The following is a 24498-nucleotide window of genomic DNA, read 5'->3' on the forward strand; positions in this document are numbered from 1 at the left end:
GGGCTGGAGAGATGGCTCAGAGGTTAAGAGCACTGCTTGTTATTCCAAAGGTCCTGAGTTCAATTCCCAGCAACCACATGGTGGCTCACAACCATCTGTAGTGAGATCTGGTGCCCTCTTCTGGCCTGCAGGGGTGTGTGCAGACAGAACACTGTATACATAATAAATAAACAAATCTTTAAAAAAAAAAGAATAATAATAAAAAAAAGAAGAGGCTATCAACTTGAGTGTGTGTATGTGGGTTGGGGAATGGGAGAGGTAGGAAGGAAAGTGATGTAATTCTCTTTAAATGAAAAACAAAAAATATTTGTGGTGCTGGAGAGATGGCTCAGCAGGTAAGAATGTGCATACAGCTTTAGAGGTCCCTGAGTTCCCCAGCCCCGGTGTGGGGTGGCTCACAACTGACTGTAATGCCAGTTTAAGGGGGCTCTGACCCCTCTGGCGGCCTCAGGCGCCTGCAGTTATGTCCATATATCATGCCCCATCTCCACATAATTTAAAATAATAACAACAAAATCTTTCCAGAAAGAAAAGTGCAATGACTGATAAAAAATGCTGGAGGGGATGTGGGGAAAGGGGACCCCTCATTCACTCCTGATGGGATTGTAAACTGGCACAGCCGATCTGTCAATCAGCGTGGAGAATTCTGACCTAGCTGTAAAGCCCGTGCACCAGAACAATGATTGAACTGGGAAGAAAGCCACGAAGGGGCAACAGGGGCATTCTCATCTGGGGGGTAACGAAAAGCTCCCTAAGTGGACTTCACGTCCATTTCACGGGATGGAATTCATGTCTGATACTGTAACACTGGGTCCACACACAGGTGGGGAGGCCACGGACTCTAGCAGAGAATGCACGAAACTAGTTCAGTTTCCAGCTGCATTCTGAATACTTATCAGTACCCCCAAAGATAAATGTGGCTCTCATTCCTCATCAAAGAAGCTTCTGTTTGCAACAGGTGGAGACTGTTACAGAGATCCACAACTAGTCAGTGACCGGGGTGCCCAACTACAGCTGATGCAAACGAACAAACAACAACAAAATCTCAAAAGAGAGACCGTGGAAAGGTTGTAAGAGCCAGAGGCCCAGGACGTCTGCTGTCAGTGGCTCCTACATCCTAAAAAGGGGAGCGCACCCATGAACTCTCAGTGTGATTGTCTGAACAAGACCATCCTGATGACACCACCAGTTGACATGCTAACAGGGACAGGGGACATTCCATGTGGTCCCACACCTAGATGAAGAATTAGAGGAGGTCACTGGCTGCTGAGAGTGGGGAGAACCAGTTTCCTCCATGATGAGCTCCCCTGTGGGTTGTCTAAGCCCAAGTGGTAAGCCCTGGACAAACAAGCAAAGCCAAACAGACCCATTAGTTACATATACCCATGTGTGCATCTGTGTAAGACACATTTACACATGTACAATAATAATAATCCAAGAGGTCATGAATCTGGGAGGGAGAAACAGGAGGAGTGTGTGTGGGGGGACTGGAGTGAAGGTGATGTCTTGCTCATGTATGATGTTCTCAAAATAAAATAAACACAAACAACAAACAAGGCAAAGGAAATGAAAAGCTCATCTTCGACTTTTCCCAGCAAAGGAAGGAAACACGATTTACCTGGTTGGTAGAAATCAGGCGACAGCTCTCTGGCCACGGCTCTCGCGATATCACACTCCTGGCGGGCAGCCAGTGCAGCCTGGTCAGCAGCGTCAGCCTTTGCTCTGGCATGTGCGGTCCTACATGGGCATAAAGAGGCTGGTGAGTAAGAAAGCACTGTATTAATTACCCATGGACAAGCCAACCTTGATCTAGGGAGAAAAACGTTAACTGTGATCCTGGCCCAACACCTGCAATAGCAACTTTTAATGTCACAATGCTCTGAGACCTCAGTGACAGCCACAACCGGATGAATCTATCTGTGAATCACTGCAGTCCTTCTTTGGGGGTGGGGGAAGGAAATTGTGAGCAAGGTCTCTAGCATTGGACGTTGTGTCTGGCTGTTAGAACTCACTGGACCAACTCCTCCGGTGATTTTGTATCATACTCCCCCAACTCCAAAAGGCAGCCAACCATGGAGAGTAGGATTTGACCATACGAATTAGCTTAGTGTTCACTGACCAAACCCTATCGGGAGAATCAGGTAAGAATCCGACTAAGGAAAGGCTGCCCAGTGGAAGAAATGAGCAGGGTTGCTACCATCAGTGCTTGCTGACCCCATATGTGGACACCCTTGCTGTGGCCAATTTCAGGCCATCAGCATGATGCTATTAGATGTGTTACTGGGAAGAGACGCACACCACAGGTTCTTACCGGTATGCTAAGGAGGGCTAGTGAGCTGTCTACTTACCGGATTAATTTAAAATTGCTTTTTCTTGAAAATTTTCAGAAAGTTATCTGTGTGTGTATTTGTGGGTACCACTAAGAGCGTGAAGAGGTCAGAGGATAACTTGTGGGAACTGGTTCTCTCTCCAAATCGTGGGTTCTGAAGACTGTCCTCAGATCATGATGTTTACCAGCAAGTGCTCTTACCTGCTGAACCATCTCACTGGCCTGCGTTTACTTGTTTTTTTCCCACAGGGATTTTATATGAAGCAAAAAGGACCCAGTGGAGCAGAGCAGGTGAGGATGGAACAGGTCTTGTGGTCTTCTAACCCCTCCCTGGTCTATCCTCACACAGTAAAGACCTCACCTTTAGAGGGGGGAACAAGTATTGGGCTTCCTGGGCTGACAGCTCAGTTGCTAATGTGCCTGCCCTGCTAACATGAAGACCTGAGTTCAATCCCCCAAGATGCACATTAAAAAAGGAAAGAAAAGCCAGATACAGTGGCCCACAGTTGTGATCCTAATGCTCGGGATATGGAAACAAGCAGATCCCTGGGATTCACCTGGCAGCTAGCCTCGCCTCCCTGCCAAGTCCCAGGTCAGTGAGAGACCCTATCTCAAAAGTGAGGTGTGTGTGTGTGTGTGTGTGTGTGTGTGTGTGTGTGTTACCAGTGCATTTTCTTTGCCTGTTTTTTTTAAAGAGAGAGAGAGAATAAAAAGGTATGGAGTTGAATGGGTAGGGAGGTGAGGAGGATCTGGGAGGATTGGGGAGGAAAAACCATGATCAGAATACACTGCCTGAAAAAAATCTTTTCAATTTAAAAAATGAGGTGGACAGTGCCTGAGGAACAACAGAAGACCGTCCTCTTGTCTCCATGTGTACAAGTACACTTGAACACACGTTTACCTGTATGCACAGACATGTGCGCACACACACAAGAACACACACACACACACACACACACACACACACACACACACACCCGAAGGAAAAAAAATTAGGCTCCTTAAGGCCAGGCCAAAGAGAATCTGGGGATCACAGAGAGACAATTGGTGTGTGTGTGTGTGTGTGTGTGTGTGTGTGTGTATCCATTTCCTGAATGCAAAAGACTTGTTCAGTTAGTGTATAAATGACATGGATATCTATCTACTCTTATGCCTTTGTAGACATCCTGTCATAGTTCATTAGCACCAGGCAGGACTATGGATAACTAGTATGAAAGTCTGAAAGCAATGCACACACTAATCTCAGACAACAGGAGAGGGTGATCCAGGAAATGGCATTACAAGAGGCAGCTGGAGATGACCAGGAAACTGTTCCCCAGGCTTGATCACTAGAATTAAAATGGAAAGGCAGGATCTGACCTGAGGCCGGGGTACTAGCTAGCAAGACACCCCATTCTCATCTTTCTCCTGGACTCTTGTGGGTTCACCTCACTCCCATGTAGAACCTAGGTGGGTCTAGAGACTTGTAAGCTTTGCAAAGACTAGGATCTTTTCCCTTCTATTCTTTGCTGTACCTGGCCCAGAGTATTTACGGAGAACCTACCTTATATAAATGATGATTCTTTAGGAATAGCTGCGCTGCCCCTTAGTAACAAGTGAACTAAAGGATATGTGGTAAGGAAAAAAAATCTATTTTCAATAAAAAATTAGTGAACCACAGAACTACAGAAATGGTAAAGGCAACGTGGCTGCCAAGGTTCAGTAAGGAGGGGAACAGGGAGAACAGAGCACATGTCTAAGGGAGAGAAACAACTCCATGTCACACTGTAGTGGATGGAACACATGCGTCAAAATTCGTAGAATACACATCATCGGGGTGGGTCTATATGAACAATGGATTTTACATAATCAGGGTTGAGTGCTGAGGTGAACAATGGATTTTAGCGCAAATGAATCAATATTCCTTCAGCAGTTCCATCAAATTTACTCAAGATGCCAGAGAAGGAAGCTGCGTGTGGGCCCGAGGTGGGGAGAAGATGTGTATGAGAACACTGCAGTCTGGTCAACTTAAAGACTGCTTCGAAAAAAAAAAAATCAGTTACAAGTATAACATTCTACTGACTGAGCAGGTTGTATTTATATACTTAGGGAAACTATATATATGTGTATCTATCAGTCTGTCTGTCTATCTATCTACCCTCCCTTTTTCTCTCTCCACACATACATATTTGTAACAACAAAGATAGAGGAAAATGATATAATTATAACTTCCAAAGCCAAAAATGTATTAAAAATGAATGGATAATCTTCCATGTATCCAAATAGTTTTTTCTTCACCATGTGGGATATTCCTGATTGCTTTTGTCTATGGAGCATTAGAAATTTGAAGTGAAAATAAAACAAGAGTTTAAAAGAACATATTCCTAAGTGCCTGGCTGTAGTGACCTTGTAAGACATCATCATCCTTGGCAATTTGAGGAGGCAGGTTGACTCTAATTCTATGCCCAAGAATCAGTGGGCACCCTCTGTTCACATTCTTTCAGCCTCTCAGCTCCTTTCTTTCCTCCCCAGAATGATTTTCCACTTTATCTGCTATTCTTAGCTAGAGCCTAATTATGTCTAGGTACCATAATTAATGAAGTTGTAAGACTACAGTCATGCTGCCTTGTAATGTGATTTCCTAGCTCTTCAATAAATCTACAAAACTAAACAATGTATTCTGATACAACTGCAACACATTTCTGTCAAGCCAAACAAAATGGAAATACTATCTCTATCCCATACTATAATCCAGCTAACTGGAGAGTAGACAGTACAGCATCCCCTTCCTGTGAACAGATTATGGAAGCGCAGAGTCAGTAAAGGCTCATTCACCACCCTTGTATGTAACTTACTTTCTTACTTGCTCTTTTCTGAAGGTCCAGACATCTAACCCAGCTACCAGGACTACTTAGAGTTGACCAGATGAGCAAGACCACACCCACCCCTGAATGCTTGAGAACTTCTGGTGGATCTGATCCCGAGAAATGGAGAAAGGAATTTTCTCTGCATTATGTTACCACATGCTTCATGGGGTCAAGGTCACTGGCATGGCTAGACTTTGGAGGTTGCCTGGGCTTATGTGTGAACTCATTTTTTAAATCCCATGGCCAGTTCCAAACCTACAAATGGCTGGTCAGACCTGACACTGTTCTTGGGGTTGGGACTAAGAACACATAGTCTGAGGATATCAGTGGAGGCCACATAGCATAGGTTCCCGATGCAGCTGGTTGTATGGAAACTAATTAGCTAGTTAGTTAACTAACTAGCTAACTAACTAACTTTCTCTCTCTCTTTCTCTACACCACCTCTTTCATTTAAGACCTTTTTTATATTCAAGTCTTTGGCTCCTCACAGTTTCATTCTCCACACATCATTATCACATATTTTCTCGAATGATGTAATTATAAGTAACTGAGAAGTCATGCCAATTAGTGAGGCAGCAGCCATTGACCTTTTAGGACTTTACTTTTGCTGTATACTGTAATTTAACTTTAGGGTGAAAGGGTTAAGCTACAATTCTCAGATGCAGAGATCTGAAGCTGTCTTGGCTCCTCTCTTGGCCACAGCCTCAAGTAGCCAGACCATCTGGATGCTAACATTACTATAGTTAAACTAATCACAAATTATTTTTTCTCATCAACAACTTGAAGTTCTTTTCCCCCTTTAATGACTGAAATATTTTACTAGTTCTTAAGTCACTTTATTCGGAAGAAAATCATCATTTCTCAATTTTCTTGAATGTTTTAAAATTTTTTATTCATGTGAGGTTCCTTAAATTTAACAAAGCTTTTATAAAAAATACATTTAACTGTACCCTAGACGGGTTCAGGGTACACCCCTCTACGGAATGCACATGGCCCTTTGGACGTCTACCCCACCTCAGGCTTTCATGGACAGAGCTGATGAACATTTGGATCCAGAAGGCAGCAGGACTCTGTGAAAGGTAAAACCAAATCTGACACTTACTGAGTTTGCTGCTTCTACATCTTACCCATTTCCTTCCCAACAATAAAGCTCTTTGAAAATACGCTGCTTTGGGTATCCTTTTACTTTTATTACGTATGATATCACAGTTAGTTTATGAGCAGACTCTTAAAACTTGGTGGCAGAGGCCACCATATAACAGGTTCAGGGGTCTGTCCTTGGGAAGATTTGCTAGGACATCCAAATAGTTAAAGAAAATTATTATTCAGGTAATTAAAAAACTGGAGCAATTGGCTGGTCGAGACCAAAGTCTTGGTTCAGGACCACAGTGCTCTGCCAGATGCCAAAAGTGCTTGCCTCCCTTGGGGTGCTGATTTGGTAGGTCCAGAACCCTCCAGTTCTCCACCACCAACACCCCAGCAAATTCTATTCTCTTCTGGTTCTCTGGAAAATGTCTGGCAATAACAAGAAATTATTTTTTTGGGTTATGGCATTATGGGTAATAAAATGCAAAAAAAAAAAAAATGACCTGTTGGCCTTTCTTTTGGACTGTGACATTATTCATTTATGTGAGACCTAGATTTGAGAAAAGCAATTATCTCATGCAGACAGTTGCAGGCCTTTTAAAGAAGAAGTCAGTCTGTGGAGCAAGGAACGCTCTGGATGGGGACAAAAGGCAACTGATGCTGCAGACTCGGTTAACAGCGGAGGCTTGATTCTCAGGCACTAGCAGCGAGTAAGAAGGCCATGCTTCAGTCTTGATTTGGCTCTCCAGTGAGACTGGCCCAGCAAGGCTCAGCACACCCTTACTCAGAAGAGCTACTTTCGATCTCTTCTCCACATGCTAACTGACACTGCTGATGAGGATCTCCACCTAGAAGAGACAAGACTCCGCTACCATTCCACCCTCAGTGACCTGGGTCAGAAGACCACATCCTAGGCATCTTCCACCTATCCGTTCTAGAATGTTCTTCATAAACTGCCTTAAAAACAAACAAATAAAACAAAACAAGACCTAGCTCTGGTAACTTCAGGACTCTTATTTTAAACATGTAATATTAACAGTGACTCATTAATCACATCTTCCTTTGGTCTAAAAGTGATAGCAAGCTATTCAGATACAACATGGACATGAAGGGGCATGCTATCGAGCTATTCAGATACAACATGGACATGAAGGGGCATGATACAGCCAGTGAAGGTTGGTGTTGGACACCCCCAGAGCTCAAATCTTTGCACACGTGTTAGAAATCCGGCTTTGAAAGCATTTAGAGTCAATGATTAGGCCAAATCTCCTCTGAGCCTCAAGTGATCCTTGCCAATGAGATCACAAGTTAAACCACATTTCTTATCAAAGAAAATGCTTACACACTGCAGTAATTAGTACCATTCCCTTGGCTTCTGGTCAAGAGGAAAAAGGAGCTAAGATTCATCTGAAAAATGTTTACACACCTTTGACAAAATGCTGTCCATGATGTTATCACTGCCAGTTTTATAAAGAGTCAGGGGATACAATACTCTTATTGTGTAGTAGCAGGAACAATCTGGTTTCTGATAATAAACTGGTTTGCTTCCTAGTATCATACAACCCCAACAACATAACCTGTTGTCTCTCTTTTTGTTAAAGCTACCAGGAAACTCAGAGCACAATGATCCTCAGTCTACACACACAGGTACCTTCTGTAGTTTCAGGGTTCTAACCAGACTCTCCAGGCCAGGGATGCTGCTATGTACATGACTTGTCACCATGCTCTGTAGATGCTTTCTGTAAACTGGCAGGATATTTAATCAAGACAGTCAATTCCTCGATCAATAAGCTGCTGTTCTTACTCAGGTTTCTCAACTTTGGACCCACAGTGTGCTAATGCCCTGGGGACAGATATGATAATTTGGGGGGCTCAGAGTTCAGTCTTCATTTATAGGATTTTTTTTTTTTAAAATCTCTATCTAGAACACTTCAAAGCTTAGAAAAATAAGCCCTCATTATTAAGTACTTTAAAAACTTTCTCCTCTAATTTTCTTAAAAATTCAATGAGTTGAAAAGCTATATTATTTTTTTTGTCCACTCCTTGCAAAGGCAGAGGACAGCTCACTGTTTCTCTTCTCCTGCCATGCTCACACCAGAGAGGAAACTCAGGTCATAGGGCTTGGCAGCAGGCATCTTTAACTGCTGAGCCATCTCGTCAGCACCATAGAAGACTCTATGGTTTTGAGAGCCAGATCAAAAGCACCTTTCTGATTCTTCTCTGGACTATGTCGAATCTTTCTCCTTTGTTTCTGTTGCTAGAGACTGAACCAGGGCCTTGCACGTGCTAGGCAAGTGCCTCACCACTAAGTTATTCATTCATTCATTCATTCATTCACTCACTCACTCATTCATTCATTCATTCATGCAGAGTCTTGCTTATATGACCTAGGCTGGGCTCTACCAATCCTCCTGCCTCAGCTTCACAAGTGCTAGAATTATAGCTTTACCATGTCTGGTTCACTTAAATTTTTTTTTTCTTGGTGACATTTACCTAAGATTTATTACTAGAAATCCAATACAAGAAATTAGGATGTTTTATTCTTAATACATACAGGATTATGTATTAATACAAGGAGTGTTTTTGAAGAAAAATCCTTTTAGTGAGGACCACTCAAGTTCAAAAAACACTGTCATAAAGCAAGATTAAAACACCTCTTTAAGCCGGGCGGTGGTGGTGGTGCACGCCTTTAATCCCAGCACTCGGGAGGCAGAGCCAGGCAGATCTCTGTGAGTTCGAGGCCAGCCTGGGCTACCAAGTAAAAAGCACAAAGCTACACAGAGAAACCCTGTCTCGAAAAATCAAAAAACAACAAAACAACAACAACAACAAAACCACCTCTTTAAAATGTAACTACCCACAATTCATTAGATGAAAGAAACTACAGCAAATCAAAACCTGGTGCTGGTCTATAGACTATATAAAATGTCCCTCAATTCAACAAAAGAAAATTTAAAAACTGATAAAGGACTTAAAGAGACATTTCTCCAACCACAACAACAAAAATGTACAATGGCCAGCAAACACATAAAGATCCTGAGAATAATTAAATATGGGGAAAATGCCATGCTCTTAGCATGTGTTTATTTTATATGATACTCCAATTCTACTGTCACGCCCCATTAAGGGCAGTGTCTCAACAATTTGTTGTTGTTGTTAGATCCATGATCAGAGCATCCTTTTAATAGGAGCCACCCATGTATCAAGAGATGAATAAAAAAAAGTAGTAAATAATACAAGCGTATTATCAGCCTTTAGGAAAGAAATGTGGATCTGTGCTACTGTATGGATAAAGCCTGAGGATCTTAAACTAAATGGAATAAGTCACAAAGAGACAAGTTTTATATGAGGTACATAGAGTAGACAAATCCATAGAGAGAAAATGGAAGATGGCTGGGGGGGGGGGGAAGGGAGGGGGAGATAATGAGGAAAGGAGCATCAGGGCAGTGTTTTAAATTTTCAAGATGGAAAAACATGTGGGAATTGGTTGTACAACAAGATGACTTAAGTACTAATGGACACTATACTTAATAGGGTTTACGTTATAAACGCTTCATAATTAAGGGGAAAGTCAGTGGTTGGGTAAGTATCTACAGAGAATCTCTATGTCCAGGAAGCTGAAGAGGAAAGCCCAAGAAGGTTTTGCTCTTATTTGGGATGTCACTGTGCTTATTCCAGCCACAATTAAAATTCCAAGAGGGAAACAACTCTGATCAGGAGAAATCTTGAGTGGACAGCGTAGGTAGGAAAGGTATGTCAGAGCTTTGAAACACGTCCATTTAGCTAGCTTTGAACAGAAAGCCTGACATAGAGGTTGCCTTCAAACGTATTAGTGGAATAAACAAACAGATGGGTGAGGTCAGAAGTACCAACAATAACCCTGAGATTTGCAACTAGGTGTCCAGATGAATGACTTCACTACAGAGAGACACTGTGCAGGCCCTACTAATGGTTGAAGGTGATGAAAAGCTGTTTTAGACAAGCAGATGTTTACATGACATAGGCATTTATAGTTACAAATATAGGGTCATGACGCAAACTCAAGGTCTAAGTTAAAAGAGAAGTACGAAGACTATGAGGGGTTCAATGAAAGGTGGATGAACCCAATAAAAAGTGAATCAAAAAGCTGAGACTGAATCCAAAGGCACCTAGGGACCTGGTGGAGTAAAGAATAGTATCACTGACAGGTGGATGCATATAATTAGATGGTGAATTTCCAAGGAAGCCCCCTCAAGGTCCTTGGCAAACCCTATATATCTTTCAGGAATTAACTGGGCCAGAGGCAAATCTAGGTTTTCTCTGGGGCAGCTGTATATTTCTCAGGCTGAGTGGTAAATGTGCATGCTCTGGAAAAAGTGTGGATAGACTCACAGGGAGGAATGGCCTGTTAATCCTGGCATGTCCTGGGAAGAGGGAGGGCCAAGCAAAGGCAGCTGGGCTTGATAAGACCCTTTCGAGAGGGCAGTCTGAATAAGGAGGCCACTGCTGAGGACAGATGGAAGGGGACTACTGCTGAGGAACTGGGCAAAGGAAGTAGAGGAAGCAGGTGTGGGCCACATACTAGAGACTTCTGACCCAGAAAGGAAGGAAGAAATTTGGACAGTAACCAGTGGAATTAGCTGGGTCAAGGGGAAAGATGATTTACTCACATTTTACAAAATGAGAGCCATTGGAAGGTGGGCAGAAAGATGTTTAATGAATATGAGAAAATGAAGAAACTCTGAAAAGTTGACAGGTGGAGTCATGTCATGGAAGAGGTAGAAGAATGCAGGAAACAAGTTTTTTAACGGGCTTTAAGGTTTAAAGAGAGCTTGTATCATGGGCTTTGGAACTAGATGTCGTCTCTCAGCCCAGTTTATCTCATGTTAGCTGTGCCTCCATTTCCTCACCTGTTTTTACAGGTGGGGAATATTATCTCATAGTTGCTGTGGAACTGAGCTATCTGAACTCTCAGAATGAATCCAGTGTACTTAGAATGTAAGTGCCCATTATTCCATTCTGCAGAAATTAAGGGACAACATGGGAAATTGGGGACACTTAAAAAGGTGAGGATTTGGAATCAGAAGCAGAGAAGGCAAATGTGGTCTTTGAAGCAGAGACTAGGGAACGGGGTGGAACTCATCCTGGAGTCCTGCAGGAGAATCCATCCACAGCCAACCGCAGCAGCCTCTAAACCAGAGGCAGCAAGGGCTACAGAAGACAACTTGATGAATGTCAAAGTCATATAAATGCAGAGAGGTCAGGGTGGCTTCAGTTGATTATAATACAGCTTCTGTCCTTTCCTATGGTAGATTTTGTAGAAACAGTCTTATTCTGAATGTGGCTTTCTTTTGAAGGCTTTATGTTGTAAGTTCAAATTGTTAGACAGAAGGCCTTTAGAAACAAGTGAAGTAAATTATTTTTAAAATGAGTGCATATTCTATAAAAATCAAACTATACAGAATCATCAAAATTGATTTCTCTTTGGCACTTTATATGAACATCTGGATATCTATGGTAAAAGCCTGGCAACCTTCAGAATACAGGTAACAGTTGGGGATTAAAAATGTCCACACTGTATTTCTATGTCAGTGTTCTGTTTCTCACCCTTTGCTGATGGTCCACTGTGGGTCCATGTTAAAGAATGGGAGCAACTGAAGACTATATAGGTCAGGAATATAGGCTGGTATCTGAGATATTCAGTCAACGACAAACTGACCAAGTGAGCAGTTCACAGCTGACCTAGTCCCTGCTTATTCCTGTTAATGCTTCTACATGCACACTCTGTAGTGCTGAAATGAGGCCATCTTATAAATATTTATACATTAAAATATTACTGGGCTGGGAAGTGACTCGGTGGGTAAAGTATAAGCACGAGAACCAGAGGTGATATTCCCAGCACTCCTGTAAATGTGGGGAGCAGTCGATGGCACACCTGCAACCCTAGCTTCAAGAGGGGGTTGAACCTGGGGGTATAGTCTAGCTAGGCAGACTAGCCAGATCAGTGAGCTCTGGGTTCAAGTGAAAGACCCTGCCTTAATTTATAAGGTGAAGACCAATCAGGAAATATATCTGGGGTCTGGAGAGATGGCTCAACAGTTAAGAGCATTTGCTCCTCTTCCAGAAGCCCTGAGTTCGATTCCCAGAACCCACATCAAGTAGCTCACAACTTCCTGTAACTCCAGCTCTAGAAGGACCCAAGGCCTCTGACGTTCAAGGGTACAAGTGAGCACTTGCTTGCATGCATTCTTACATTCTCTCTCTCTCTCTCTCTCTCTCTCTCTCTCTCTCTCTCTCTCTCACACACACACACACACACACACACACACACACACACACACACACACACTCGCCCCTCCCAGCACTTTAAAATAACAAAAATACCTGTCACTTGGGAGGTAAAGGTGTACACACACACACACACACACACACACACACACACACACACACACTCGCCCCTCCCAGCACTTTAAAATAACAAAAATACCTGTCACTTGGGAGGTAAAGGTAAGCAACCCCCCTTTACTAATTTAAAAATGATACAAATGATTGAGAGCATCTTGAGCTCAGTTTAGACATGTTTCAGTTGAGACAGTTCAGACATTCTCTTAGTGAAGAAAATACAAGGGCCAGTTTCCAAGCTTACTTGGCTCCACTGAGATAGGAACAGTAAAGGGATCTGTTCTACTCAGCACACGGCACTCTGAGCATGAACATGAGCTACTGGAATTAGTTACATAAAACCTTTCTTAGGCATTTTAGCTCTCAGTGTTTTCAAGGCAAGCATTTTGCAGTTGCAGAGTTTAAGGAAGGGTTGCTTTGTGAGAAATCCCAAACATGAGGGGTATGGTTATTCTCTCATGAACGGGATTTTTCACTTTACATTTCCTGGTAGGCACTGTGGTTCTGTTACTTCTATTTCACACCTGGTCCCTGAAAAGGGATCATTCAGCAGTTTAACCAAGAAGTCCCTGACAATATTTGCTTTAAAACTCTAGTCTTTTGATACAATAGGCGTTATGGAAAATAATAAAACAACATAGAGGTATTATTCAGATATATTAACTCTGATTTTGAAACAATGCTCAAAACTTGTTTTACTACACATACTGAGAAACACACTTGGAAATTGGAAGGGCATCAGAGAATCCTGTGGCTCCACCCCAAAGACCAGGTAATTATTTTTCCTTCTGTTGGAATCGGAGACTGAGGGGGCTAAAACACACACTCATTCACCCAGCTGGGGCCAGTGAGATTGCTCAGTTGGTTACCACAGGACTGCTGACCTGGGTCCAATCCCTGGGACTCATGTGGTTGAAGGAGCGATGCACCCTCCTCCAAAATAAAGAAATGTAATGAAAAATTCACCCAGATATCCAGTCTAGGGAATGGGTTAAACCCAGGTCTCTTTACCTCTAGAACAAAGACTAGTGAGGATTCTGTGAAGCCCATTTCTGTAATATTCCAACAAACTTTAGATTTTACCTTCCCATCAGTTATGTGTTTTTTCTTTCTGCTTTAAGATTTCATTTCCATAACATCTTACATTCATCCTTTCTTTTCCAATATGTTACTACCCCTACACCTTATCAATCTTTGATAGATTTATGGCAAATTGTGAGGTTTCTTCTTCTACACGTATTTTTAGAGCAACTCTGGCTGATTTTCAAGTAAAATAATACAGCTTAAAACCATCGTACTGAAGATGACAGGAAGGGCCTGGTTTTCAGCAAGGTTATTCTTCAGCAGGAACATTTTTAGGTGGCGTTAAAAATACTACCGATTCAGCCAACTTACAGTTGCCGTCCCCAGATCACCAAATTAGTAATTAATGTCTCTAACTTTTAAAGGAACCATGGGAAGATTGTCTAATTTCTCCCAGATCCTTAAAAAGTTTCCTGATTTTTCTCATGGAAATCAACAACTTTCTGTTGTTTCTGTGTCTACTTGCTTTCATCATCTGTGATATCATTACCCTGAGGACAATCTTTATCCTAACAATCAACAGGTAAAACTAAGTTTGTCCCAAGATAATGAGAAAAGAAGGGTGGAAATGAATACATGAATAATGATGACTGGTTTGCTCTTCAGTCTTTTAAGTAAAAATGACATTTGGTTGTAATGTGGGGGCAGAGGTAGTTTTGAAGATGAATTCATGGACATCAAAAGAAAAATACATGCTGCCTCTTAAAAGACGGTATAGTGCTCATGAAGAATTCCAGGCACAGGACAATGCTATCCTCAAGAACAAAGGGGAACAGACAATGTCATTTTCACTGAGGCAAGGATTCAGAACCTGTTTGTTATCCTGCAATGATGGCAAAAGACAGACTGAACCCTGAAGAGGTAGGGAGAGTTAGTTACCTGGCATCAAGGTCCAGTGCCAGCCTGCTGCTTCATGGGGCATCTGACAGCTTTTCTCAGGCCAGGTCTCTTATTTGCTATAGACCATCTAATTTTACTTCCATGTTAGAATTTCTCATTGTACTAAATTATCGTCAGCCTCAACCACTGGCAGTAGTCTATGTTTCTGAAATAACAGCAGACTTGGATGACAAAAGAATGTGCCCTAGCCTTACCAATTGATTCTGTCTTATCTGAAGCATAAACACAAAGAATACCCTTGTACTTAAAGTGCACCCATGACAGCTTTTTAAAGATTCTGGTAGAAACCTGTACAATCCACTCATAATCTGGACCCCAGACACTGCAATGTTTATGATAGAAGACAGGACTTCATATATGCTTTATTCTAGTATGAACACATTTCATGTGAAATCCTCTGGGGTTGACCAGTTACCCTGCAAAGAAATGGGACAGCAGGTAAAGGGGAGTAATAATCAAATGCCAATGAAGTCTGGAAGAGGTCTGGAGACTGGAGGGGAATCCACGCCTGGAGTGGGAGGTGTGAATCCCACAGCTCAGGTGGGCAGTACTTTTTCCACAGAGGCGCAGGAGCTCTGGGAATAGCAGGTTTTCTGCAGAACAAGGAGAGTGAAGAAGTGTCGTATGAACCGAGGAGCAGAAGACATGCGTAGAAACAGGAGGCTGTGAGCTGGCCAGTACGTCCCAGTTCTTACTGCCACCTGGGGTGCCCACTGTTATAGTCCTGCTGCTGACAGGCCTCTGGGCCACAGGTGCTTCTGAGTTGGTGTTTCCTCAAATAGTCATTCTAGCCAGCCTCACCTCATGCTTTTTACATACTCATGTTATCATCTGCTACTGGTATTTTCAGCCTCAAACAAAATCCTGACACAATGAACAATCTGCAAACACCTACCAATGCTTTGACACTATTTTCTACTTGAGGTACACAGGTAATTCAGCCTAATTTCAAATCACACTCCCTTTCTGCTCTGCTCAGATTTCACTGTATGTCTAGAACCTCAGTAGGACCCAATCCTATGTGTGATGTTTTTCTAATGTACAAATCAGTGATCTAGTTTGACCTGTAAATAAGGCACAGTAACAAATTAATAATAATAAAATGGAACAATCATAAGAAAGCACCATAATAAAACTTTAGTGGCTCTTGGAATGTTGATTTCTGGAGTTTTCCATGTAATGCTTTTGAACTGAGATTGCCTATAGGTGACTGAGGTCACAAGACGTGAATTGATGGGCAAGAAGAGTTTCCTGCATTGCACACACTGGCCTTGTGCTCTGCCCCTTCTGAAGTTCTAGGAGTGACAGGAAAGTGTTAGTCCCTCGACTTTCTCTGACAGATGACAATTGCGGGCAAGAGTTGATTGCAGACAGGACATCTCTATGCACTGATTTTCTTAGATGCCACAGCTAACAGCTGTCAAAGAGATGCCCTGTACTGCAGGACTAGATGACAAAGGTTGGATCTTGGTCTGAGACAGGTGCCTTGGCCATGGCCTGGGTTCCTGGACACTACAGTCACCATGAGGGACAGATTGTAACATCATAAACTCTTCTTGCAAGCAAGTTATTCACTAAAGGATCTTTTCCAGGGAATTAGTATATTTCTTAAAAAAAAAAGCTTTGTTTTCCAAACTCTGAAATTTAATTTTTATTTATTTATGTGTGTGTCAGGGTGTGGTCGTGGGGGGCTGTGCTAATGTAACATGTGAATGGAGGGCAGAGGACAACTGAGGGCATTTGTTTTCTCCTTTCAAAATGTGGGTCCTAGGGACTGAACTCAGCTTGTCAGGATTGGTACCAAGTACCCTTTCCTGCTAAGTCATCTCTCTGTCCCTGAAATTTAATTATTTATAAGCTTTTAAAAAAGAGGCCAGCCTGGGCTACCAAGTGAGTTCCAGGAAAGGCGCAAAGCTACACAGAGAAACCCTGTCTCGAAAAACCAAAAAAAAAAAAATAAAAAATAAAAAAAATAAAATAAAATAAAATAAAATAAAAATAAAAATAAAAAAAATAAAAAATAAAAAATATTAGATTTACTTATTTTTTTTTTTGTTTTTTTTTTTTTTTTTTCGAGACAGGGTTTCTCTGTGTAGCTTTGCGCCTTTCCTGGAACTCACTTGGCAGCCCAGGCTGGCCTCGAACTCACAGAGATCCGCCTGGCTCTGCCTCCCAAGTGCTAGGATTAAAGGCGTGCGCCACCACTGCCCGGCTTAGATTTACTTATTTTGTGTGCAAATATTTTGTTTGTATGTATGTAAGTGCAGCCCATGCATGCTTGGTACCCGTGGAGTCAGAAGAGGGTCAAAGGCAAAAATTATAAGGACTATTACTTTAAAAAAAAAAACTGTGTTGTAAGAGTCAAGAGACCAAATGAACCATTCAAAACGTGAGCCCGGGACCTGAACAGAGAGTTTTTAAAAGAAAAAAAAAAAAAAAAGGCTGAGAAATATGTAAAAAAAAAAAAAAGTTCATTTTCCCTAGCAATTAGGGAATGCAAATCAAAACAACCAGGAGATTTCGTCTCACCCCAGTAAGAGTGGCAAAGATCCGCAAAACAACTGGCAACAAATGCTGCTCAGGCACTGGAGGAAAGGGGACTCTCACTCATTGCTGACGGGATTGCTCACTGGCGTCTGTGCAAAGCAAAAAGCCAAACCTAAATCTACCATAGGACCCAGCTAGACCACTCCATCCTCCTCCACAGACACTTGCTCGGCCATGCTCTCGGCTGCTCTGCTTGCAATAGCTAGGAAAGGGAAACAACCTCGATGTCCTCCAACCAATGGATGGATGGTGAAAATTCAAATAGGTTATGGAATGCTATTCAGCTATGAAGAAAAATGAGATCATGAACCATGCAGATAAACGGATGGAACTAGAAAAGATCTTACTGAGCGAGGTAATCCAGACCCACACGTTCTCTCTCATCAGAGACTCCTGGCTCCAAATCTCCCGACGTGAGTACATATCCTGGAGGAACTGCAGAAACCAGGAACGTAAAGAAGGACCAATGCCAGGGTGGGGGAGTAGGGGAGCAGTCGATAAAGGAGTAGCAGGGAACAAATGATCTGATCAGAGAAATGGGAGGAAAGGAGCGGGGGCGCTAATTATGGAAGGGGAGGGAGACAAGAACAGAAGACGGAGGGCAATATAACAGCAAGGATGTCCTCACAGGGAGCCATGCTATTAACTATTTACTTAAAAAAAACTACAATATAAGTTAAGTCTGTGTATAAATATACACATATAGTTTAAATGAAATGTTCTCATCTAGGCTGACGATGCTCCCTCCAAGAGCTAAAGACCCCATAAGAAGTCCCCAATATCAGACATGAGAAGCCCTCTTCTGAGTTGTTGTTCAGGGTTGTCCAAGGGACCCCCAAACATTACAGGCTCCTGCTATGGCACTTGGTCACTCCCAAGAGGTGGAACATGAGTCCCTATCCTGAAGACACCATGCATTTCAAACACATGGCCCAGAGGCTCCTGAGTTATAACTGACCTGAAAGCCTCCTCCCCAAGGATTAGCTTTCAGGGTGCCAGAGAGTGCATGCAAACTTCAAAAGGAGCAAGAAACCAACAGCTCTATTCAGCCATGATGCCTACGAACCACAAGAATAACCAACACGACACGATAACCCTAAGGGTGTAGTGTAGTAGTGGCAGGCAATACCTTGGCCTTACCCAACAGTTCTCTAATTGGACCTATGAACTCTTCAACTGGAGGGAAACCATGCCTGGTACTGGAAACAAGCCAACTACCCAGGGCTAGTGAAGTCATGGATTTCGGAGGAAAATTCACAACCTTCCCTTTACTAAATAAGAACAGTCTCTAACTACATTCTAAATATGTGTCCTTAAACTCCAGATAAGCGTAGTCCTTGCCCCTAAACAAGGAAACTTCTTCTGCAATAGATGGAGACCACTATATAAAAAAATAAAACAAAACAACAACAACAACAAAAAAACCGAACGACAACTAGTCCAAACACAGTTGGGAAGTGCAGTCCGACTGACATACCTGTAACACATACACCACAGCTCCTGCAGCCGGGTCTCAGGAAGCCCTGCAGAAGAGGGGTGGAAAGATCCGAAGAGCCAGAGGATCAGGAAGTTTGCTGAGACTGGGTCCTCCTAATAGTGTCAGAAAGGAAACCCACAGCCTCGCCAACATGACTGCTTAAACATGAGCCGAACAAAGACAACAACAGACATTCCAAAGTGGACAGAGTAAAGGCTTCAACCCTAGACTAAGAACTACAGGCCACCACAGAACACCAAGAGCAGGAGAAACAGTCTTCCCCAGAGAAGAACACACCAACTGGTTATCCTATACAAAATGGTCAGCCCTGAAAACCTATCTACGAGTAATATTCTATACACTGAGACGGTGATATTCATGTATTTAGGAATATATATGCATATATGTATATAACAATAATTAATGAAAAAAGAGGTCATGAATTTGAAGAAGGATATATAGGAGAGTTTGTAGGGAGGGAAGGGAGAATGATGTAATTATAATCTCAAAAAAAAATACCCAAAAGAAATTATTAAAAAAATCTGCTTTGTAATCATAACTGTCAGGTTTAAGTATATTAAGTAACTATCAATTAAATGATGTAAGATGATAAATTCTTTGTTATTACTAGACACCAACAGCTGGAAGCCACTGCTATGGGCATTTGAAGGCTGTCTGTCTTCATTCGGGAAATACTGAGCTGTACACATTCTCCTCTCATAATTTTTTTTTGTTTTTGCTGAGTGCCAACAGAGTAGGACAGAATTGAAATTAAGAATAACTAAAAATCTACCAACCAAACACAAACATTTTAGGGATAAAGGGTTTAAGGGTTTAACCAACATATCTGATTCCGAGATGACTACTTGCACTGTTCTGGTAACTAGTTAAGTCAGGGCTGCTCTAACTTTTAAATTATGATTTCATTAGTTGCAACAGCAGGCTCTTTAGTGAAATAAGTCTTCATTACAGGGCTACTATGTAATCCAATTCACGGTTAAAAAATGCCTTCCCTGCCTGGAAACCTAATGGCAGCGACTGCTGATGTGCCCCTGACTGCTGATGTGAAATCATTAAACTGGAATCCAGTCATGAGATCTTACTTTTAAAATAATATAGCCCCATTTTGCTCAGCTTTGAAAGCAGCCTTGTGGGTGTTGAAGCATGTAAGCAAAGTTCTGACATGCTCTGGGAATCCACGCTGACCAGAAATGGAAGCCATAAGCAGGATCCCAGCCTGCCGCCTTCGAGCCCTACGATCTAGCTCAAAGCCTGTTTTCCCATCCCTTCGCCATCTCCTGGCAAAGAGCCTCGTTCCATGCCACTTGCCACTTGTTCTGAGCTATTTTAACTCTGGACAAGTTGTGGTAGTAGGCTATATTTAAATTGGCCTGCACCGTGAAGAAACAGCTAATGCACGTGGCACCTTTTCCCTTTTTGACATAATCCAATTGTGCTTTGGCTGCAAATCAAACTGTGAGATTCTGTATCTTATACCCCACTATCCTACAAACCACCTCCACTCCCACTCCTGGCTCCCCAGGCATTTGCCCCTCAAATGGGGGCCGTGAGAGTCTCCTGGAAAGACGAGCAGGTACCCACAGAGCAGTCACCAGATGCTTCCAAGAGTAAACAGAGAAACACGGGTAATAATGAACGGGAAAGCAAAGACCCACTGGCTCCAGGCTGAGTGGCTGGAACGTCAGCAGAATTCTTTTCCAAGGACCCTGTTCCAGACACGGATTTCATGAAATACGATGTGTCCATTGGGAGTACCTTCAAGGACACAGCACACATATGCAAAGGCAGCTTTCTCAAGTACCCGAGCCTTGAGAAGTGGCCATAATAAGGAGCATGGTTTCTAGCCTGGTCCTCTGCGCCTGTCCCTTCACATTTGGTCAGACTAGAGGTCAGACTTCCATGCTAGACAGGAGCTGGGAGGTCTCATCTGGAGTCACACAGTGGCTTTACAGAGGGAAAACACTTTGGGAATGTCCTCAAATAATGAAAAATGAAAGAACATGTAAAATAGAACACCTTTGTGTGGAGCAGACCTTCAGTTTCATTCCATGCTAGCCTAAATTCAGACTCAAGACTCCATCCCGGGGAATCAGAAGGCAAGTTAATATTTCAGAAGTATTTCACAGATCTCGAGTTTTTGTCAGACCTCAAATAAAGGATGCTGGCACTGATACATCCATTTGCTTGGCAGCAGGTGGAAATCCAGGTGAGGCATATCATCAGATTCCCTGACAGGTCTAGAGGCACTTAAGCTGAGACCAGGGTTTATGTCTATTTACTTTGGCACTAATTATTTGGACTGCTTGGGCTATGAGAATTTCCCTACTGTAAATCAAGTTCCTACCTGGTTAGCCTTGCCGAATAAACTTTACAATCAAACTGGGATAGAGCTTGGTGGCAGAGCTCTTGTCTGGCATGGACAATGCCTGGGTACAATCTTCAGTATGGCCTACACACACACACACACACACACACACACACACACACACACACACACACACACACACACACACCACTCTACTACCCAAACAGGTAGTGAACATTAGTCTCCTGGAATAAGCAGGAAAACCACTTTAGAAATGTTGTATGTTAAAACAGTGTTCATCCACATAGTCTCATCAATTAACTTGAAACCACTTTTAACTGTCCTTAACAAAGGAAGAGACATTAGCAGACTATTTGGTTACCCGTAGTCAGGGATACAGACTTTCATATTTATCTCTGCAGTGGCAAAACAGAGACGAAGAGAACGGATCAAAACAGAGGTATCTGTTTTTACTGGAAGGCACGCAAGTGCCCCAAATATAATTAAGATTTGAATATCAGCAAGACACAACTCAATACTATCCTCTGTGCTCTGAGCTTTTAGACAGCTAATTCCAAATGTGAACAGATAAGATGCTGTATTTTCTTCCTGAGTGCATTTCTAGTAAGAGCATGAGCACTTTTCATTTTGCTCTTCTTTCTCTAAGGTACTATGCGGGCCTTTGCTCTCCTCGCTGGTGAGAGCTGGTGAGAAAACCCAGACTCGCAGTGCTCGCCAGGCAGCTGCCTACTTCTGAGCCACGTACCCACACACCCAGCCCCAGGCTTATTATTTAAGGCAGTATGACAATGAAAAACATGTGGGACTCTTCCAGGGAACTGCAAGTAGCATTTGGTATCTAGATCAAGTCACACATTTAAAGTCTGGACCCAGAACTAGCCATGGAGGTGCTAACGGGAGATAACCGTGGCCACGTCACAACAGAGGACAGGAGTGTAACAGCCCTAACGGGACCTCGAATGCTTCAAAGCATCAACAGGCATCAGGCTTTCTTCAGAAAGCAAGATGTAAGAGACTCCCTCAATCTTTTCTAAGAAAAGGTCTCGGGGACTTTAAAAAAAAAAGGGACATAATCAAGTATGAAACAGATGGAGACTAATTCTAGTCTAGAACAAAAAACCTGGAATGATTACCATTAGAAGATATTTATATATGTGCGTAGACATCTCTCAATTGATTCTAATAACTTCTTAGTTCAACTGTCTTTATGTCCATCCTTGTATGCACTAACGCACATACACGTGTTGGTGATGATGATGTCGGTTAACTTTTTTTTTTTTAAATAACACTTGTATTTTACATGCAGTATCTCTTGCCATCTACTTGTTCCCTCAGTTGATGGGTGATAGGCGTGGGTGTGAAGAAACCATTTTCACTTCATACCCACACCCACTATCTTGGTCAGGCTGTCCATCTTTCTTTCCACTCTATCTGTTGATACTCGAGTTTCTGTATCATCTGAGTTGTGAGATGAACATTCTCTTCTAGGTACAATATTTAAGTTTTTTTCTTAAACTAGTATAGCCGTGATTATTACTGTATGAGTTGATTCTTTCACATAATGACCTTTCAGCGATAAGCAATTTTCAGTTTAAGTGAAAATTGCAAGAGATAGACAGTGTCGAGAAATGAGTGACTATTTTTTCTTCACAGGGCGTTATGTTGGGGTGAGGAGCTCAGTGGCTGAAGCCCCTCCCTTTGGCCTCACGAGATGCTGTCAGCTTGGCTTTCTTTTCTCCCACTGGAGTCAGCAGATGACATTTGCCAAAGAGTCTGCAGCAGATACTCCATGCTCTTGGGGTGGTATATGCAGCCTTGTGCCTGCCAGGCCACCCTGAGGCCACACTTGCATGCCATCCTGGTCCCTGAAGTGCTCAGGCCATCTGGAGGCTCCTCCCGTCCCCTCCCACAGACTGCCCTGGGCATAGCCTCAGGTGTCTCTGCACTTGTTAAATACGGCACTGAAAACCTAAGCTACTTAAAGCCACAGCATATTGTTACAACCACAGCATAAAGATAATCCTTGGGCTAGATTCCCACAGTGGGAATTCCACAGCCTTTCTGGGCTTGCTATGTAGATGCAGACACATTATTTAGGATGCACAGACTTCAAAAACAGGCTAAAAATACCTCTTATACTGGAACACATCCAGAGCCAAGCTTCTTACAGTTTGCCTGATCCATTCCTATAGTTCTGTCTGATGGGAGTTTAGTTCTCACCATTTAACTAGCCTTTAACCAAGGTTAATTCCTCAGCTTCAGTGGGTCTCAGATTCTTCATCTGGCGATGTAAACAGCAGTAGAATCTGACTTTCAAATTTTTACAAGGATCACAGATGTTATGTGTAAAGCCCTAGCAGACCACACAGACAAAGCTAGGTAGAGAATAAGTCCCAATATCTCATACAGAGGATGCACCTCTTGATCAACCAATATAAAAATAAAGTTTCTAGATAAGTAACAAATTACTTACTGCATCGTTCAAGAATGTATTAAAAAAACAAACAAACCCAGGATGGATATATTCACTATTACTTGCCTAGCCACAGCTAATCAGTGTTGGAATCAGAAAACGGTGAACAAGCTAAGGTAATATATCATGACACAAATGACCCATTCACCTTTCCAAAGGATGACAGTTGACAGGGTCAACAGGGAAGTGATGAAGTTGGGGTACTGAATAGGAAATCTGGATGTGGATCCTCCCTCGCCCTTTGCGAGCTGGGTAACACTGAGCAGGTTATTTATGTCTTAGAGGTATGAAATTGGTATTGCCAATCTATTGTCTGTGGGGATATAATAAAGTATGTGTGCCTGTGCATATACACGGCACTACCAGTTAGAAGTTATATAACCCACAAGACCATCTTTCTCCTCAAGATACACCAATATTAGATGGGAACTGCAGATTCGTGACTCAGTAGTTGGCTACCTAAAAGATATTTTGGGATACAAACATCACAGGGTCTACGTTTCCTTGAGCAACGAAGACTTGGACTACTGTTCTCTCTGTGCCTAGGTCAACCGTGTTCAGTATTTCAATGTAGGTTCAGTTTCGTTGGAAACTTGTTAGGTTTTATCTGACTTTAGCTTAAGGTATGAGAATAAACCAAAGGTAAAGAGCAGATGGTAAAGCAGATTTTACCAAAGACTTCCGGGCAGCCCTGGTCAGAGTCTAGGGGAAACTCTGCTCGGGGCTTTGAGAGGTTTAGAGGAGGGTTCTTCCTGTCACTCATACCTTCTATTTACTATGGGAGACCTTTCACCTGTGATGTGTTATTCTGCAACTGAAAAATGTAGTGTCAAGAATCAGAACAATTCTAATTTCCTTCTTGTGAATTTAACATAGAAGCTGCCCTCAGTGTAAAAGCAGACACTAGTGTGGCTCACGAATACCTCTCTACCCCTCCACTTTCACCCTGCTTCCTCCTGGCAACTGTCGATATACCTGGAAGCTCCAGGAAGGCACTTTGAAAACTACTCCATAGCACTTGGAAGGAGT

General features: G+C 42.5%; 1 protein-coding gene across 1 annotated transcript in view; it reads right to left on the minus strand.

Moving 5' to 3' along the window:
* Nucleotides 1-218: 218 nt before the first annotated feature.
* Nucleotides 219-24498, minus strand: part of LOC114696362 (junctophilin-1) — a 63198-nt gene continuing 38918 nt past the window's right edge. The window contains exon 3 of the mRNA XM_028874034.2: nucleotides 219-1737. Within this exon, the coding sequence (XP_028729867.1) occupies nucleotides 1443-1737 (295 nt within the window). The 3' untranslated portion in view covers nucleotides 219-1442. The remainder of the gene's footprint in view (nucleotides 1738-24498) is intronic.

The sequence above is a fragment of the Peromyscus leucopus genome, chromosome 2 (assembly GCF_004664715.2).
Source record: "Peromyscus leucopus breed LL Stock chromosome 2, UCI_PerLeu_2.1, whole genome shotgun sequence".
NCBI classification, from domain to species: Eukaryota; Metazoa; Chordata; class Mammalia; order Rodentia; family Cricetidae; genus Peromyscus; species Peromyscus leucopus.